This window comes from Entelurus aequoreus, linkage group LG07 (genome assembly GCF_033978785.1).
Source record: "Entelurus aequoreus isolate RoL-2023_Sb linkage group LG07, RoL_Eaeq_v1.1, whole genome shotgun sequence".
Taxonomy (NCBI): domain Eukaryota; kingdom Metazoa; phylum Chordata; class Actinopteri; order Syngnathiformes; family Syngnathidae; genus Entelurus; species Entelurus aequoreus.
Genome location: NC_084737.1, coordinates 78,971,101 through 78,991,809, shown reverse-complemented (window position 1 = coordinate 78,991,809; position 20,709 = coordinate 78,971,101). Strand labels below are relative to the sequence as shown.

General features: G+C 40.0%; 1 protein-coding gene across 1 annotated transcript; it reads left to right on the top strand.

Annotated features, from left to right (window-relative positions):
• The first annotated feature begins 1,833 nt into the window (after nt 1–1,833).
• On the top strand, nt 1,834–20,187 carry ubiad1 (UbiA prenyltransferase domain containing 1). The gene is made up of 3 exons (XM_062054558.1): nt 1,834–2,054; nt 8,230–8,841; nt 19,389–20,187. Exons 2-3 carry the CDS (start codon nt 8,289–8,291, stop codon nt 19,874–19,876), a joined length of 1,041 nt encoding a protein of 346 aa, XP_061910542.1. The 5' UTR covers nt 1,834–2,054; nt 8,230–8,288; the 3' UTR covers nt 19,877–20,187.
• The last annotated feature ends 522 nt before the right edge of the window (nt 20,188–20,709 follow it).

Below are 20,709 nucleotides of genomic sequence, written 5' to 3'. Positions count from 1 at the left end.
GATGTCGATGTGAATGACTATGAGAAACCTTGGAGAGGACCGCATTTATAAAAAAATTGAATATTAGTGCTCTAAAATCTCTTGGTACACAGCTTCATTGACTCTGGACTTGATGAAACACAGTGGACCAACACCAGCAGCTGACATGGCTCCCCAAACCATTGCTGACTGTGGGAACTCCCCACTGGATTTCAAGCAACTTGGATTTTGCTCCTCTCCAGCCTTCCTCCAGACTCTAGCGCCTTGACTTCCAAATGAAATACAAAACTTGCTTTCATCTGAAAACAGGACCCTGGACCACTCTGCAACTGTCCAGTGCTTCTTTTCCATAGTTCAAGTCAGACGCTTCTAGTGATTTTAGAACACTACATGCTTCCATCTGTTGAAAAGCTCTATGGAGATGATGATTTCATTTTCCAGCATGATCCAGCAGTGCCAAAACCACCAGTAACTGGTGTACTGACCATGGCATTACTGTCCTCGATTGGCCTGCCCACTCCCCTGACCTGAACCCCATAGAGAATTTGTGGGGTATTGTGAAGAAGAAGCTGAAAGACACCAGACCCAATAATGCAAATGAGCTAAAGGCTGAAGCATCCTCTGCATCCATAACACCTCAGCAATGCCACAGGCTGATTGCCTCCATGCCACGCCGCATTGATGCAGTAATCCATGCAAAAGGATTCCCAACCAAGTACTGAGTGCATTATTGACATTTTCATATGTTTGATTTTGTTTTGCTGTTATAAATCTTTTTTTTTTACTTGGTCTGAGGAAATATTCTAATTTTTTGATAGGATTTTTGAGTTTTCTTAAGCTGTATGCCATAATCAGCAATATTAAAGTAATAAAAGGCTTGCAATTAGGGGTCTCGGAAAAAATCGATTCGAATTCGAATCGCGATTCTCACGTTGTGCGATTCAGAATCGATTCTCATTTTTAATTTAAATGTTTTTTTATTATTTAAAAAAAAGTATTATTATTTTTTTTTAATTAATCACTCCAACAAAACAATACACAGCAATACCATAACAATGCAATTAAATTCCAAAACCAAACCCGACCCAGCAACACTCAGAACTGCAATAAACAGAGCAATTGAGAGGAGACACAAACACGACACAGAACAAACCAAAAGTAGTGAAACAAAAATGAATAGTATCAACCATAGTATCAATATTAGTTACAATTTCAACATAGCAGTGATTAAAAATTCCTCATTGACATTATCATTAGACATTTATAAAAAGAAAAAGAACAATAGTGTCACAGTGGCTTACACTTGCATCACATCTCATAAGCTTGACAACACACTGTGATAAAATATAGATAAAAGATAAAATAAGTCATATTTTTGGTTCATTTAATAGTTATAACAAATTTACATTATTGCAATCAGTTGATAAAACATTGTCCTTTACAATTATAAAAGCTTTTTACAAAAATCTACTACTCTGCTTGCATGTCAGCAGACTGGGGTAGATCCTGCTGAAATCCTATGTATTGAATGAATAAAGAATCGTTTTGAATCGGGAAAAAGTCGTTTTTGAATCGAGAATCGTGTTGAATTGAAAAAAAAAAAAAATCGATATTGAATCGAATCGTGGGACACCCGAAGATTCACAGCCCTACTCGCAATATTTCAGTTGATGTGTAAGGAATCCAGAATGTATGACATTTTAGTTTTTTTAATTGCATTACAGAAAATAAAGAACTTTATCACAATATTGTAATTTTCTGAGACAGTCATGTATATTAAATAAATATTTTTGTTTCTAATAAATAACTAATATTTGTTAATTTTTTCAAACTGCCCGGAACCATTTGTATTCCGTGTGATTCCGCCGAGCCCTTTAGGCGGTCGGACATGACGGGGAGGAAGTGGTGCCGGTCAGGTGCTAATGGGGGTGAATGGCCACCCAACCGAGTCCCCTCCAAGTTGACACGTCGGCTTTCAACTTGTTTCTCCGCGTCTTTCTTTGCTCTCAATGTGGCCAGCGATGTTTGTCTGTGACGAGATGGACGCTTCGTCGCTCCCAGAGAGGCCATAACACGTAAGAAGATGACATGTCTTCCTCCTCGCTGTCGCCATACTTGTAGAGTGGTAGCATAGGTGGCTAGCCAGTTAGCGTTAATCCTTTAATCTCACTAGTTGAAGCTCTACAAACTACACATTTCACTCTTAAGTCTTCTGGTGTGTTCCTGCTGGCCACCGCCCCTTCCTTATCTTCTTCTATTGTCCTAGGAGGTTGACGTAGTTTCTGCCATTGTTGGCATCCACCAACACCTGGTGTGCCGCGGGAAATTATGCAACTTCACCTAATTGGTCCATAAAATATTTTTTGCAAATCAATAATCATAATAATGTGCCGTTGTCTAGTGCCTGTGCTGTGTAGAGCTTGGCAGGGTAATCTGGTAATACTCCATATCAGTAGGTGGCAGCAGGTAGTTTATTGCTTTGTAGAAGTCGGAACGCGTAGAGGATGGTTTGTCATGATCCCAATATGCAGAGCACAGCGGGAGACAGCGTGCAGGTAAAAAAGGTATGTAACGCTTAAACCAAAAATGAACAAAAGGCAAGTCCCACTAGGAAAATGCACTGATGCATAGGGATGGCTATGTAAAACAAAAGTAAAACTGGACTGGCTACAAAGTCAACAAAAACAGAATGCTGGACGACAGCAAAGACTTACAGCGTGTGGAGCAAAGACGGCATCCACAAAGCACATCCGTACATGACATGACAATCAACAATGTCCCCACAAAGAAGGATAGCGTACGCACAACTTAAATAGTCTTGATTGCAAAAACAAAGCGGGTGCGGGCAATAGCACTCAAAGGAAGGCGTGAAGCTGCTGCAGGAGAACACCCAACAATACAGGAAGGGTTACCAAAATAACAGCGCAAGACAGGGACTAAAGCACTACACACAGGAAACAACAACAAACTCAAAATAAGGGACGACAACATGGTGGAGTTTCATTTTTTAACCTTTTTTGCTGGTGGTGTGCCTCTGTATTTTTTTTATGAAAAAAATGTGCCTTGGCTCAAAAAAGATTGAAAAACACTGACCTACACATTGCTGACCCCATCAGCCACAATATTAACAGGGAGTATTTGTAGGTCAATATGTATATTACCAACATACTGCTGCTTTCTTGGGAACAACTAGCTTTTGTGGAATTCTAAATAATTATGGGAGAAGTTACACTTTTCCATTATAAGTCAAGGTTGTATGTCTTTTGATAAGTGTAGCAACTAGAGATGTCCGATAATGGCTTTTTTTTCCGATATCCGATATTGTCCAATTCTTAATTACCGATTCCGATATCAACCGATACCGATATATACAGTCGTGGAATTAACACATTATTATGCCTAATTTTGTTGTGATGCCCCGCTGGATGCATTAAACAATGTAACAAGGTTTTCCAAAATAAATCAACTCAAGTTATGGAAAAAAATGCCAACATGGCACTGCCATATTTATTATTGAAGTCACAAAGTGCATTATTTTTTTTAACATGCCTCAAAACAGCAGCTTGGAAATCGGGACATGCTCTCCCTGAGAGAGCATCAGGAGGTTGAGGTGGGGGGGTAGGGGGTAGCAGAGGGTGTATATTGTAGCGTCCCGGAAGAGTTAGTGCTGCAAGGGGTTCTGGGTATTTGATCTGTTGTGTTACGGTGCGGATGTTCTCCCGAAATGTGTTTGTCATTCTTGTTTGGTGTGGGTTCACAGTGTGGCGCATATTTGTAACAGTGTTAAAGTTGTTTATACGGGCGCCCTCAGTGTGAACAGTATGGCTGTTGACCAAGTATGCGTTGCATTCACTTGTGTGTGTGAAAAGCTGTAGATGTTATGTGATTGGACCGGCACGCAAAGGAAGTGCCTTTAAGGTTTATTGGTGCGCTGTACTTCTCTCTACGTCCGTGTACACAGTGGCGTTTTAAAAAGTCATAAATTTTACTTTTTGAAACTGATACTGATAATTTCCGTTTTTACATTTTAAAGCATTTATCGACATCTCTAGTAGCAACCTATTCCATTAATTGTATGCATATTTTTTTAAGGCATTTAATAGCATTTGCAAAAGCAAAATATAAACTTTTGAACATCCAATCAAATTCTTCTGACCTAATCTCTGTGCCAGTGTTTTTCAACCTTTTTTGAGCCAAGGCACATTTTTTGCGTTGAAAAAATCCGGAGGCACACTAGCAGCACAAATCATTAAAAAACGAAACTCAGTTGAGAATAAAAAAGTCGTTGTCGCAATTGTTGGATATGACTTTAAACCATAACCAAGCATTCATCAATATAGCTCTTGTCTCAAAGTAGGTGTACTGTCACCACCTGTCACATCACGCCGAGACTTATTTTGACTTTTTTGCTGTTTTCCTGTTTGTAGTGTTTTCGTTCTTGTCTTGCGCTCCTATTTTGGTGGCTTTTTCTCTTTTTTTGGTATTTTCCTATAGCAGTTTCATGTCTTCCTTTGAGTGATATTTCCCGCATCTACTTTGTTTTAATAATCAAGAATATTTCAGTTGTTTTTATCCTTCTTTGTGGGGACATTGTTGATTGTCATGTCATGTTCGGATGTACATTGTGGACGCCGTCTTTGCTCCACAGTAAGTCTTTGCTGTCGTCCAGCATTCTGTTTTTGTTTACTTTGTAGCCAGTTTAGTCTTAGTTTAGCCATCCCTAAGCTTCAATGCCTTTTCTTAGGGGTGCTCATCTTTTGTTTATTTTTGATTTAAGCATTAGACACCTTTTTACCTGCACGCTGCCTCCCGCTGTTTCCAACATCTACAAAGCAATTAGCTACCGGCTGCCACCTACTGATATGGAAGAGTATTACACGGTTAGTCTGCCGAGCTTTAGACAGCACCGACACACAACAACACATAATTTGCAGACTATAATTACTGGTTTCCAAAAAATATTTTTAGCCCAAATAGGTGAAATTAAATAATCTCCCACGGCACACCAGACTGCATCTCACGGCACAGTGGTTGAAAAACACTGATCTATGCTACTCTCAGCCACTCGCGGGCTTATTTGCAAAGTCTCTGACATTTCGTTGTTTCTAGTAAAACGTATCGAATCCATTGCATCAGGGTCATGGTTGTGCTGGACGCATAGGCGCCGATCTCGTGGGTGCTCGGGCCCCGACCACCCACGTGGTATTGATGGCAACATTCAATCTTTAAAACAATTTTTGAAAAATCAATCTTGCTGTAGTTAATTTTGAGGCGAGTTTGGTCCATTTTACAAAATAACAAAACAACAAATCATATGGGATATTAACTTCGCTGAACGTCTATTTTTTTTTTGATATGTGGGCTCTGTACCGAGGATGTCGTTGTGGCTTGTACAGCCCTTTGAGACACTTGTGATTTAGGGCTATATAAATAAACATTGATTGATTGATTGATTGAATACACACACACACCGAGCACCCACTGGCAGAAATGTAGATCGGCGCCTATGTGCTGGAGCCTATCACACTTTACCAAACATGCATGTTTTTGGATAGTCGACGTACATTTAAAGTATCCGGGAGAATATGCTAACCATTAGTGCTGCTTCAGCAATACAAATTAATACATACGATACTGAATTGTTGTTTTGTAATTCGTATTATTCAATGACTTGTGTTTAATTCATTGCGTCTCCTTCCAAAAAAAGCACCATAACGATTTTAAAAAACTTTAATTAAATTTAAAATCGTTATGGTGCTGTTTTTGTAGCTAATTCCTGTTTATTACCTCACACACAATTATTAGATGTTTCGTTTATGAAAAAGCAATTTATATTTTGTTGGAAGGATTGCTTGGTTTTATAAGTGTAACTATTAAAACTGATAAAATCCGGACCGCATGGAGTGCCCGGAACTTTAAATACACAGGTATAGTTTCCGCACAGCCGCTGCAATAGAGCGCACATAATGGTGTGTTGCAGCGAGCAGTGTAGATCTTTTTTAACATTAATTGCATTGTTGAAAGTGCAATTTGAATGTTGAGGATGTGCATTTACTAGAAAAAGATGAACATTTTGACAAGCAGAAAAACAGGTTATTTCAACTATTTTCCTTGAAAATACGCAGCTGTAAAATGTGTTTTATCCAATTACTCGACTAATCGATAAAATCAATCCATAGATTATTTAATTACAAAAATAATCGATAACCGCAGCCCCACCCACAGAACTTTTTTTAAGCTGTAAAGAATAACACACAAAATAATGTAACATATCTATAAATATCAGATTTTTGCCCGTTTGGACATTATACTTTTTTTTTTTATCACTAGATTGCACTATAAACCAATTGCGATTGGACATCAGTATATAAAGTTTATTTTAAATATATACTGTTATATTTAAATATAAATAAAACCGCTCACCTTTCCTTCAGTTTTCTTAAAGTACCATAAATCCCGTACTATAAGCTCCTACTTTTTCCTAAGCTTTGTACCCTGCGGCTTATCAAACGGTGCGGATCATTTATGGATTTGTCTTTGCTAACGGTCATAATGTTTTGAATTCAACAAATAGTTTTCAACAAACACTGAAAAGGTGTGTTATTGTTTGTGCTATGGTGCGATATTTTGGACGAGTTCGCTCATCTGCTGTGACAACTAGAAACACACGAGCCTCCACCAGGGGGCAGTGTAGCGTACCCAGATGTAAAACCTCTTTTGCACAATCAGCCTTTTCATATAAAGCCATAAAGGAATGGAACGACCTCACAACAAACTTGGAAAGTCTAACAGATTACTCTTTATTCACAATTGAAGTTAAAAAGTGGCTTTGGAGCAATCAAAGCTGCTCACACGGTCACTAAGGTGGGCATTATCTTTGACACATCAACTTAATGTGTATTATATTTATCCATGAGAGCATTTTTGTTGTAAATTGTGAGGCGTGTCTGTTAAAATCATGGTTGTTTTTACAAAGGATGACAGATGTGAACAAAAGCATGTATTGTCTTTGTGTGATGATGTAAATGAGGTGTGGTTGTATTGTATATTAAGTATGTGTCAATGAAAGGGCATTTTATGACTTTTCTTAATTTGATTACATGCTATAGTATGATTTTATTGTCATAATTTTATTGCATGATTTTTGTATCCCTTTAATTTAGGTAGCCTGGGACTGCAGATGGAAATTAGCTATTTAGCTATAATCTGGTACAGAACATATCTGTCTTTGAGCTTAATGTTTCTGTGCATTGTCCCTTCAAATAAAGACTAAACTAATAAACTAAACTGCAGGCGCTGCGGGGTGAACGTCAACAGTACTTCCTTCTGTTTAGTGCTTTGAACCAGAAGTACAAGTGCTGTTCTGTCTTCGAGTTGTTCATAGCTTTTCTACTTGTATGGAACTTTTCATGTATCATTCCAAGCAACGTTTGTAAGTTTTACAATATAACTAAAACAAGTCTTACTTACTAAGCTGTCCCATGTGTGATGTCTATAGGAGTGTTTTCATGCATATTTGTACGTGCTATTGTAATTTAATCAAGCTAGCGTCATTAGCATTAGCTAATATGATAATATGTTAACGAGTGTCTGCGTTAATACTATTAACCTACAATTGCATTCTGTTTGTATTGTTCTAGTTTTGTAAATTCACCAAAACGTCACCATGGGTTTATTGAGTCTGTTTAGCTGATTGGAGTGCTACTTTCCGCAGCTAGTGGGTCCATGATGCTGACTTCTGTTATGTTTGATCACCCGTTTTACTGCAGTGTTAAAGGCACTGTTTGGAAACAGTTATGGCATGTAAATAAACATTTACAAAATGTTTCTATTTAAATAACTAATTTCACAACATATATATCTGTGGCTTAAAGTCCGGTGCAGCTCAAATGTGGAAAAATATTAATTTATTTCTAAAATGTTGTGGTTGCGGCTTATATACGGGAAAATATGTTAGTTCTAAAAGTGACGCAAGTTGGACACCAATGCATTAAGCATATAGAACATTGTATGAATTAGGCCAGTGCATTTATAATTTTGGGCACGCATGAGTAATAGGAACACATTCTTCAGCATAACCCTGTAATATTCTGTTACATTATGAATGACAATAACCAAAGGCGTAAGTAAAGTAATTTATTAACCCAATAATCAATCAATGCCTTTGACAGCAGTTTTTGATTGTCATCTCTGTTTGTTGTTGAAATGCAACCCAAACTGCAGAGTCTGACTCTGTCTGTCCTCCTCCAGGAACACCTGACTGTGACATCTGGCATCATCACTGCTTCTATAAATACCCCGCAGAGAAAATGTCCAAAGAGCACAAATACAGCATGACGGAGACATTTGTCCTGGCCGGCTCAAACTGCCAAAACGGGCAGCAATGGCACACCCAGGTGACCAACTCTGTGACGAACCACACCTCTGTGTCCAGGATGGCCCGCGTCGCCTCCGACGTCAAGCAAACGTGCGCCGCCTACGTGCTGGCGCTCAGGCCGTGGAGCTTCAGCGCCTCGCTGACTCCGGTGGCCCTCGGAAGCGCTTTGGCGTACAAACTGGAGGGGTCGGTGGACTTGGTGATCCTCCTGGTGTGCGCGGTGGCCGTGCTGGTAGTACACGGGGCGGGCAACCTGGTCAACACTTACTACGACTTCTCCAAAGGCATCGACCACAAGAAAAGCGACGATAGGACTCTGGTGGACGAAATCCTGGCGCCGCAGGATGTTGTCATGTTTGGAGCATTGTTGTACTCTTTTGGCTGCTTGTGTGCCACCTTGCTCTACTTCCTGTCAGCGCTTAAACTGGAACACCTGGCACTTATCTACTTTGGGGGGCTGTCTAGCTCTTTTTTATACACCGGAGGTGAGTATCAAGTTGATTTGACTTAATTGTGTATTATCGTGTAGATTAGGTTGTGTGCAAAGGTATTCATTCATGGTCATCTTGACATTGAGGCAAATTGGAGTGCAGCACGGTGGACAAGGGGTTAGTGCATTTGCCTCACAATACGAAGGTCCTGAGTTCAATCCCGGGCTCGGGATCTTTCTGTGTGGAGTTTGCATGTCCTGTGACTGCGTGGGTTCCCTCCGGGTACTCAAGCTTCCTCCCACCTCCAAAGACATGCACCTGGGGATAGGTTGATTGGCAACACTAAATTGGCCCTAGTGTGTGAATGTGAGTGTGAATGTTGTTTGTCTATCTGTGTTGGCCCTGCGATGAGGTGGCGACTTGTCCAGGGTGTACCCCGCCTTCCGCCCGAATGCAGCTGAGATAGGCTCCAGCACCCCCCGCGACCCTGAAAGGGACAAGCGGTAGAAAATGGATGGATGGATGAATGCTCACCACTATTAAAGGCGCTGTTGATTCAACACTGGATATAAATAGGAGTTTCGAACATTTCCGAGAAAGATTGTGCCATCCTTAAAAAAAATACTATTTAAAAGAAAACAATTAATTTTCATAAAACTATTGCCCCTGTCAGCCACTAGACTCATAAAGGGGAACTTTGTGAACGATATGCAAAATTCCCCCCAAAAAAGTGCAATTCCCTTTTAATGGTATTTTCAGGTTATGCATATTAGAGGTGGAAATCTTTGGGCACCTCATGATTCAATTCCGATTGTTGGGGTGACTATTTGATTCAGAATCACTTCTTGATTCAACACGATTCTCGTATTATATTATAATAAAACCTTTTCAAAACAGATTGCCGGTTACAAAAGCTCCTTTTGGCTGCTGATGTACCACTTATTCATGCAGTTTTGGTCTAAAAATGTCTTTATAAAGAAGTTAAATTTATTTACCAAAATATCAGAATGTTAATAAATCTAATAAAATAAAATAGAGCAACTTCAACCCAATCTCAGCTTTACAATACTCAAGATATAAATTACAAAGCATTTGAGAAGACATACAAATAGGGTACAATACTTACTAAAAACTACGGTTGTAACGATAAGCGGTATTAATGATAACCGCAGTAAAACACCCACCGGTTATTATTACCGTTTTATATTAAAATGATTGGGAAATGTGATTGATATCCGCACTTTGATAAACTCACAGACCAAGCTAGCTATCTTAAATGTTAACATAGTTACAAGACAATTTAGCATATTAGCATACCATTAAGAAACAACATACCCCAATCGAAACCTCTATAAACACCTAACTGTTAATACAACAAATATATTCAATTGTGTACATATTACCTACAAGCTGTGCTCTCTTAGAACAGTATACTTAAAGTAATACGCCACAGATGGAGGTGATTTGTTTTTTAACAACTTTATCAACACAGGCAGAGGTTTCCTCAACAGCAAGTGAGCTGGCAACTGTCAACATCGTGTATAGTGGGGTCGGGTGCTGCTGACGTCGACTGGGGATGTTGTGGATTGGTGGAAAGAATACTTCGAAGACGTCCTCAATCCCACCTACTTGTCTTCCAATGAGGAAGCAGTGCCTGGGGACTGTGGTGGGCTCTACTATTTCTGGGGTTGAGGTTGCCAAGATAGTTAAAAAGCTCATTGGTGCCAGGGCCCCTGGTGTAGATGAGATCTGCCCAGAGTTCCTTAAGGCTCTGGATGCTGTGGGGCTCTCGTGGTTGACAAGACTCTGCATCATTGCGTGGACATCAGGGGAGGTGCCTCTATTTAAAAAGGGCAACCTTAGGGTGTGTTCCAACTATTGTGGGATCACACTGCTCAGCCTTCCTGGTAAGGTCTATTAAGGTGTACTGGAGACTAGGCTATGCCGGATAGTGGAACCTCGGATTCAGGAGGAGCAGTGTGGTTTTAATCCTGGTTGTGGAACTGTGGACCAACTCTCTACTCTCCACAGGATTCTTGAGGGAGTATGGGAGTTTGCATGTGTTTTGTGGACTTGTTCAATCGTGTCCCTCGGGAAGTCCTGTGGGGGGTGCTCAAAGAGTATGGGGTATCAAACCGCCTGATTGTGGCAGTCCGCTCCCTGTATGATCGTTGTCAGAGCTTGGTCCGCATTGACGGCAGTAATTCGGAACCGTTTCCAGTGAGGGTTCGACTCCACCAGGGCTGCCCTTTGTCACTGAACCTACTCAGTGGCCCAGTGGTTAGTGTCCGCCCTGAGATCGGTAGGTTGTGAGTTCAAACCCCGGCCGAGTCATACCAAAGACTATAAAAATGGGACCCATTACCTCCCTGCTTGGCACTCAGCATCAGGGGTTGGAATTGGGGGTTAAATCACCAAAAATGATTCCCGGGCGCGGCCACCTCCCAGGGGGTGAACAAGGGGATGGGTCAAATGCAGAGGACAAATTTCACCACACCTAGTGTGTGTGTGACAATCATTGGTACTTTAACTTTTACCTTTAACTTTGATTCTGTTTACAACTTTTATGGACAGAATTTCTAGGCGTTGAGGGAGTCCGGTTTGGTGGCTCTAGTATTAGGTCTCTCTTTTGTGGATGATGTGATCCTGATGGCTTCATCTAGCCAGGATCTTCAGCTCTTACTGGATCGGTTTGCAGCTGAGTGTGAAGCGACTGGGATGAAAAACAGCACTTCCAATTCTGAGTCCATTGTTCTCGCCCGGATAAAAGTGGCGTGCCATCACCGGGTTGGGGAGAAGATCTTGCTCCAAGTGGAGGAGTTCAAGTACCTCTTGTTCACGAGTGAGGGAAGAGTGGATCGTGAGATCGACAGGCGGATCAGTCTGCAGTGATGTGGACCCTGTATCGATCCGTAGTGTTGAAGAAAGAGCTGAGCTGGAAGGCAAAGCTCTCGATTTACTGGTCAATCTATGTGCCTATCCTTACCTATAATAATGACCTTTGGGTTATGACCGAAAGGACAAGCTCACGGGTACAAGCAGCCGAAATGAGTTTCTTCTGTCGGGCTCTCCCTTAGAGATAGTGTGAGAAGCTCTGTCATGCGTGAGGAGTTCAAATTCAAAAAGGAGCCAGATTAGTGGGTTTGGGCATCTGATCAGAATGCCCCCCGAAGGACTCCCTGGGGAGGTGTTTAGGGCACGTCTGACCGGTTGGAGACCACAGGGAAGACCCAAGACATGGTGGAGAGACTGTCTCCCAGCTGGCCTTGGAACGCTTCGGGATCTCCTGGGAAGAGCTGGACAATGTAGCTGGGAAGGGAGAAGTCTGGGCTTCTCTGCTTAGGCTGCTGCCTCCGCAACCGATAAGCGGAAGAAGATGGATGGATGGATGGAAGTGAACTTGTGTGATGCCACATAAACCGAAAGTGAAGCAAAGTGAACAGTCGATTTGCCATTGTCAATTAAAAAAACATGATTTTACTTTTACTAAATAAAATGTAAGAAGATAAACATACTTAAACAAAAATGTATATTAAAAAACAGAACATTTGTTTCTTTTGCCAAAAAAGTATATTGTGTGCCTATTTATTATGTATTAAAAACAACTTATGAAATTGTTATATCGTTACATCCATATTAAACACAATATTAAAAAGAAAAAAAAAAGAAAAATTATTAAAAGCAACAGTACCAATTATATTACCAATAGTTGTTTAATGTTTGTAATCCAAAATTGATACGTAAAAAATAAATACATTATGAATTAATTCAGAATCGAAATAAATAAAAATTGTGATCCGGATATTAATCAGTTTTTTTGAGTACCCCTAATGGATGGTTTACATTGTCTATTTGTCAATATAGTGGTACTTTGGGTTACAGGCAGTGTTGGTAATAACTAGAGGTGGGGGAAATAATCGATTTTTAGATGCATCGCAATTTGGACTTGAATGATTATAAAATCAATTAGTAAACCTCAATAATCGATAATCGATGTATTTATTTTAAATAAAGTAATGCCGACAGTTCTAAAATGTAGCTGATCCGACCAGCTCCTTTATTACAGGGCACTTGTGTTCCAGTTTTGCACAGATTTTTATTAATTTAATAAATGTGAGAATTAATTTAACTGTTTCTTATTCCAAATGAATTGTTTTTTTTGAAGTTGCAAGTGATAAACATTTTTTTAGTGAAAAGAAAAGAAATGTAAAACTGCATTAATATACATAAATTAAAGATGCTTCAAAAATCGATTTTTAATTGAATCATAGCTCCTGAATCGTAATCGAATCGTGTGGTGCCCAAAGATTCCCACCTCTAGTAATAACAGCGTTAGGGTATAACAGCGTTAGAATATAACAGCGTTACTAACATTGTTATTTTTTTCTGTATTGAGAAAGGGACAAGCAGTAGAACATGGATGGGGATGGAGTAATCTAATTAGTTACTGTTCCCATCGTTGTATCGCCGTTGCTATTACCGAGAATGTGAAGTGGCGCGTTCCTACGGTTTGGTTGAATAAAGCGCAAAGTGTCAGGTTTCGGCCACACATCAGAGAGCAAGGGTGATGATGACAAAATTATAGGCAGTAATGGAGAAATCTGCTGAAAAAGGGACACGATACTCTAATATCATCTTCCCTCATTGCTGTTCCTCGGCTGTCAGCGCTCGGTGAATCCGCATGCACACCACACACATACCCCTCACGCTCTCAATGTTGTTAACATGAATGAAATCCAATCATATTTAATTTAACCTTGTAGATGGGTAGAACATATCCGGAATATATCCAATCACAGTTCTGTATTAAATCTGAGAGACTGGTGGTTGTTAGCGACGAAGTAGAGCCAATCAGATGCTTCTCTTTGTCAGATGAGGAAGATGAAATTATCTCCAGCAGCGCCAAAACAAAAATGTATGATAGTTCCACGTTGTAATAGGTGAACAGTGAAGTGGACACATTTTTATTTTTGACGCTATATGATGCCACCTGCAGCAGGTGAGCGAGCCATCGATCGTGACATTTACACAACTGTAAGTTAGCTATGTGTATTTGCTGCTTCTACCGCACTCATTACAAATTAGGATGAAGGCATGCATCGTAACTCTGTTTCACAACACACATACATACCTGCTTAGCCCAGGGGTCAGCAACCCAAAACGTTGAAAGAGCCATATTGGACCAAAAATACAAAAAACAAATCTGTCCGGAGGCGTAGCATAAACATACTTTTTACGTCTCTCTGTCTAAATAGGTGGATAATATAGAAACTTTGAGGCATGACACAGCTGACCTGATGATAAACTAGTTTGAGAAGAGTGTTTTTGTATTACCGTATTTTTCGGAGTATAAGTCGCTCCGGAGTATAAGTCGCACCGGCCGAAAATGCATAATAAAGAAGGAAAAAAACATATATAAGTCGCACTGGAGTATAAGTTGCATTTTTTGGGGAAATGTATTTGATAAAACCCAACACCCAGAATAGACATTTGAAAGGCAATTTAAAATAAATAAAGAATAGTGAACAACAGGCTGATTAAAGGCCTACTGAAAGCCACTACTACCGACCACGCAGTCTGATAGTTTATATATCAATGATGAAATCTTAACATTGCAACACATGCCAATACGGCCGGGTTAACTTATAAAGTGCAATTTTAAATTTCCCGCTAAACTTCCGTTTATGACGTATGCGCGTGACGTAGCCAGTGAAACAGAAGTATCAATACACCATTGAATCCAATACAAAATAGCTCTGTTTTCATCTCATAATTCCACAGTATTCTGGACATCTGTGTTGGTGAATCTTTTGCAATTTGTTTAATGAACAATGGAGACTGCAAAGAAGAAAGTTGTAGGTGGGATCGGTGTATTAGCGGCGGACTACAGCAACACAACCAGGAAGACAGAGATGGATAGCAGACACGTTAGCCGCCGAACTCACCTTAACTTCCTCCGTCTCGCCGACTGCATCTGTGATCGGGTGAAGTCCTTCGTCACACCGTCGATCGCTGGAACGCAGGTGAGCACGGGTGTTGATGAGCAGACGAGGGCTGGCTGGCGTAGGTGGATAGCTAATGTTTTTAGCATAGCTCTGTGAGGTCCGGTTGCTAAGTTAGCTTCAATGGCGTCGTTAGCAACAGCATTGTTAACCTTCGCCAGGCTGGAAAGCATTAACCGTGTATTTACATGTACATGGTTTAATAGTATTGTTGATCTCTGTCTATCCTTCCAGTCAGGGATTTATTTCTTTTGTTTCTATATGCAGTTAAGCACGATGCTATCACGTTAGCTCCGTAGCTAAAGTGTTTCGTCGATGTATTGTCGTGGAGATAAAAGTCACTGTGAATGTCCATTTCGCGTTCTCGACTCTCATTTTCAAGAGGATATAGTATCCGAGGTGGTTTAAAATACAAATCTGTGATCCACAATAGACAAAGGAGAGAGTGTGGAATCCAATGAGCCAGCTTGTACCTAAGTTACGGCCAGAGCGAAAAAAGATATGTCTTGCACTGCATCCTAGTCCGTCACTCTAACGTTCCTCATCCACGAATCTTTCATCCTCGCTCATATTAATGGGTTAATCGTTGCTTTCTCGGTCCGAATCGCTCTAGCTGCATTGAAAACAATGGGAAAATATGAGTAGGCGATCAACTGACTACGTCACGCTACTTCCGGTAGGGGCAAGGCTTTTTTTTTTATCAGAGACCAAAAGTTGCGAATTTTATCGTCGTTGTTCTATACTAAATCATTTCAGCAAAAATATGGCAATATCGGGAAATGATCAAGTATGACACATAGAATGGATCTGCTATCCCCGTTTAAATAAAAACATTTCATTTCAGTAGGCCTTTAAGTGTACGTTATATGAGGCATAAATAACCAACTGAGAACGTGCCTGGTATGTTAACGTAACATATTATGGTAAGAGTCATTCAAATAACTATAACATATAGAACATGCTATACGTTTACCAAACAATCTGTCACTCCTAATCGCTAAATCCAATGAAATCTTATACGTCTAGTCTCTTACGTGAATGAGCTAAATAATATTATTTGTAATTTTACGGTAATGTGTTAATTTCACACATAAGTCGCTCCTGAGTATAAGTCGCACCCCCGGCGGCCAAACGATGAAAAAAACTGTGACTTATAGTCTGAAAAATACGGTAATTACTTTTTTAAGATAAGATGACCAACACTGGTTACAGGTTTTTACAGACAGTATATAACAATTAGCTGAGAACGGAGGTTAGTAATAAGCCAAGATACCACTGTAAAACTTTTTTAAAACCACTCCATTGGGCATAACTGACTTTCATGCATCAGTTATTTTGCCTCCACTGAACTATGTTGATACCGTGCAAGTAAGCATTTGGGTGTACTTTGTACATTAAAGGTGCTAAGCTATCTGGACAAAACATTCCATTTTTAGCCTTGTAAGAATACTGTACAGTCGTACCTCAGCTTTCAAGCTTTATTGGTTCTGTGACAGAGCTCTTAACTCAAAACACATCTCTAATCAACGTCTGCCATTAAAATGAATTCAGTTGGTGCTTAAGCCTCCCAGAACAGCACAATTGTAACACGTAACATGCCTTTTTAAAACAAAAAACTAAATTTTAGATAAGAAATATTGTATATAAACAATACAATAAGATTAAATAAACTGCAGTAGTTTTATGAAGTAATAATAATGAACAGCACCTTGGAAAGTGGACTTTTAAAGTGTCTACTTCTAGTTGCTTCTCCGTCAAACACACCATCAGCAGCTTTTGCATATTTTCATGGATAAATGTCTTCTTGGCTCGTGTTAGACCAAAGGTGTCAAAGTCATTTTCACTGAGGGCCACATCGCAATTATGTTTGGCCCCAGAGGGCCGCTTCTAACAGTCAATACTATTATTACACAATTTTTCTATGCAATTTATTAGTAGATTTTTTTTTAAACTAAAATGTAAAAAAAATATATGATAAGTTACAATAATTCCACCTCAAAATTTAGTGTATATTCCTGTAAATGGAAAAACAGTACTGCTGTTTTTATGGTTTAAAAAAGGCAGCTCAGTTGCCAGAATTGTACTGTAAAATGTACTTTTGTTTTACTGTAAATAAAAAACAATGCAGTTGTACAGTAACATTTTGCCACCTGAGCTGCCAGTTTTTTGTTGTTGTTTTTTTTACCACAAATGTAGATTTTTCAGTGTATTACTGTAAATGCCAAAACAGCACCACAGTTTATTACAGTAAAAAAGTACTGTTTTTTATTATTTAGAGAAAAATGCTGTAAATACCCACAGTAAACTTCACAATTTTACCATGAAATCTATTGCTACTTTTACATTGCACAATTTGATGGATCACTTGCTTTTAAATCATTATTATTAGTATTTATTTATATTTAAAAAATGGTTTGAATGTTTGATAATATATTTTTGCATAATTAGACAATATTTAAGTTAACATATTTTGGAGTACATATATATATTTTTTTGTCCCAAAATAGAAAGAAAGAATACATTTAGTAAGAAAAGTTACAGTACTTTATTGATACATGTTATTTCCAGGCTTTCTAGGGCCAGATAAAATGAAGTGGCGGCCCACATCTGGCCCCCGGGCCTTGAGTTAGACTCATTCTGTTTCAGTATGGTGCAGACTAGCAGTGATACACTCAAATTGCTTCTGCAAGTAAACTACATGCTCTGTCATGTTTCTGATGATTTCTTTCTTTAATTTAATGAATAGCATCTCCTTATCAGCACTGTCCTTCACACTCCCTTTCTTCCTTCCCATGGTTGGAAAACAAAGTTATGTCGATCTCTAGCTATAAGCCAATGCTAGCCAGTGAGACTAGATGTTTTGGGCGGATCCGACAATGGCGGGGATGCTTGTAACTCAAATTGTTGCTTGCAACTTAAAGCATAAAAATGATCTTATCTCAAAACACTCAATAATACAAACCCTGTTTCCATATGAGTTGGGAAATTGTGTTAGATGTAAATATAAACGGAATACAATGATTTGCAAATCATTTTCTACCCATATTCAGTTGAATATGCTACAAAGACAACATATTTGATGTTCAAACTGATAAACATTTTTTTTGTGCAAATAATCATTAACTTTAGAATTTGATGCCAGCAACACGTGACAAAGAAGTTGGGAAAGGTGGCAATAAATACTGATAAAGTTGAGGAATGCTCATCAAACACTTATTTGGAACATCCCACAGGTGAACAGGCAAGTTGGGAACAGGTGGGTGCCATGATTGGGTATAAAAGTAGATTCCATGAAATGCTCAGTCATTCACAAACAAGGATGGGGCGAGGGTCACCACTTTGTCAACAAATGCGTGAGCAAATTGTTGAACAGTTTAAGAAAAACCTTTCTCAACCAGCTATTGCAAGGAATTTAGGGATTTCACCATCTACGCTCCGTAATATCATCAAAGGGTTCAGAGAATCTGGAGAAATCACTACACGTAAGCAGCTAACCCCGTGACCTTCGATCCCTCAGGCTGTACTGCATCAACAAGCGACATCAGTGTAAAGGATATCACCACGTGGGCTCAGGAACACTTCAGAAACCCACTGTCAGTAACTACAGTTGGTCGCTACATCTGTAAGTGCAAGTTTAAACTCTCCTATGCAAGGCGAAAACCGTTTATCAACAACACCCAGAAACGGCGTCGGCTTCGCTGGGCCTGAGCTCATCTAAGATGGACTGATACAAAGTGGAAAAGTGTTCTGTGGTCTGACGAGTCCACATTTCAAATTGTTTTTGGAAACTGTGGACGTCGTGTCCTCCGGACCAAAGAGAAAAAGAACCATCCGGATTGTTCTAGTCGCAAAGTTGAAAATCCAGCATCTGTGATGGTATGGGGGTGTATTAGTGGCCAAGACATGGGTAACTTACACATCTGTGAAGGCGCCATTAATGCTGAAAGGTACATACAGGTTTTGGAGCAACATATGTTGCCATCCAAGCAACGTTACCATGGACGCCCCTGCTTATTTCAGCAAGACAATGCCAAGCCACGTGTTACATCAACGTGGCTTCGTAGTAAAAGAGTGTGGGTGCTAGACTGGCCTGCCTGTAGTCCAGACCTGTCTCCCATTGAAAATGTGTGGCGCATTATGAAGCCTAAAATAGCACAAGGGAGACCCCCGGACTGTTGAACAACTTAAGCTGTACATCAAGCAAGAATGGGAAAGAATTCCACCTGAGAAGCTTCAAAAATGTGTCTCCTCAGTTCCCAAACGTTTACTGAGTGTTGTTAAAAGGAAAGGCCATGTAACACAGTGGTGAACATGCCCTTTCCCAACTACTTTGGCACGTGTTGCAGCCATGAAATTCTAAGTTAATTATTATTTGCAACAACAAAAAAAAAAGTTTATGAGTTTGAACATCAAATATGTTGTCTTTGTAGTGCATTCACTTGAATATGGGTTGAAAAGGATTTGCAAATCATTGTATTCCGTTTATATTTACATCTAACACAATTTCCCAACTCATATGGAAATGGGGTTTGTACATGAATATATATTTTTGTTTAAGTGGAGGGTATGTAAATTGCGTCTTTTGTCTGTTTTCTTCAGGTATTGGTTTAAAGTACGTGGCCCTAGGAGACATCGTCATCCTCATCACCTTTGGCCCGTTGGCCGTCATGTTCGCCCACGCCGTGCAGGTGGGCTACCTGTCGGTCCTGCCGCTGGTCTACGCCGTCCCGCTGGCCCTCAACACCGAGGCCATCCTCCACAGCAACAACACCCGAGACATGGACTCGGACAAGCAGGCGGGCATCGTGACGCTGGCCATCCTCATCGGACCCACGCTGTCCTACGTGCTGTACAACCTGCTGCTCTTCGTCCCTTACGTGCTCTTCTGCATCCTGGCCACGCGCTACACCATCAGCATGGCACTGCCCCTGCTCTCGCTGCCCATGGCCTTCCCCTTGGAGAAGCAGTTCCGCAGCCGGTGCTACGCTAAAATCCCCCAGAGGACGGCCAAGCTCAACCTCCTCATGGGGCTTTTCTACGTCTTTGGCATCATTCTGGCTCCTCGAGGAAGCCTGCCCTTACTGTGATCCTCTCGCTTTCAAGTCTTTTTAATACTTCATGCTTTAATTTATTGTATAATTTATGTGTCGTGTAGAAAAACGCTAGAAAGTTTAGCTCTCGCTCTGTGAACACTGATGATTCATTTTCAGTATTAAGGTGGCACAGTTATTGTTTCCATCATGCAAGGACAAACACAATATAGTTGCCATATTCTCATGCCACTGATACCTGAAAACATCAGAAAGGAATGGACTTTGTGTTTATTTCTACAGTGTGATGTATCTTTTGCCAGCCAAATAGTATTTCTTTGCATTGTAATAAAAGTCGCTTGAAGATACTTTTTGTCATTTTCCCCCATCCTCATATTGTATTAAGTATGGCTTTTGTTTATTTTTGCAGGAAAAATATCTTTGTTGGATGAAGTCACCTTAAAGAGTACGTATGCTTTTTTCCTACTGGTGTAAAGTGCATGTGTGCATTAATTTGTTGACCAGCAGGTGGCGCTGTCGGACCCTTATGTTGCAAATAGTGTCAGCAGTAGTTTACACTAAGAACATTTACTCCTACATTCCATTGTTATTTTTTTTAAGTTAAATATCTGCAGTGTGCCTTTTGTCTTCAACTCTTTGGATTGGCTGCAGTGCTTAAGAATCACTTAACATGCTCAAAATGTAAACTATATTTAATTTAACTCGCCCTCAGGCTGCATTGAACATTGTTAGGATCCCTCCTGTATTTGTGTGTGCTGTTTTGTGCATACTCTCGTTTCCACTCAGCCTAAAGACGCGATCGAGTGGAAACGACCTCGCCCATCTGCATTTTGGAACTAATGAATCCAAATTCCAATGCCTTCCTGTTT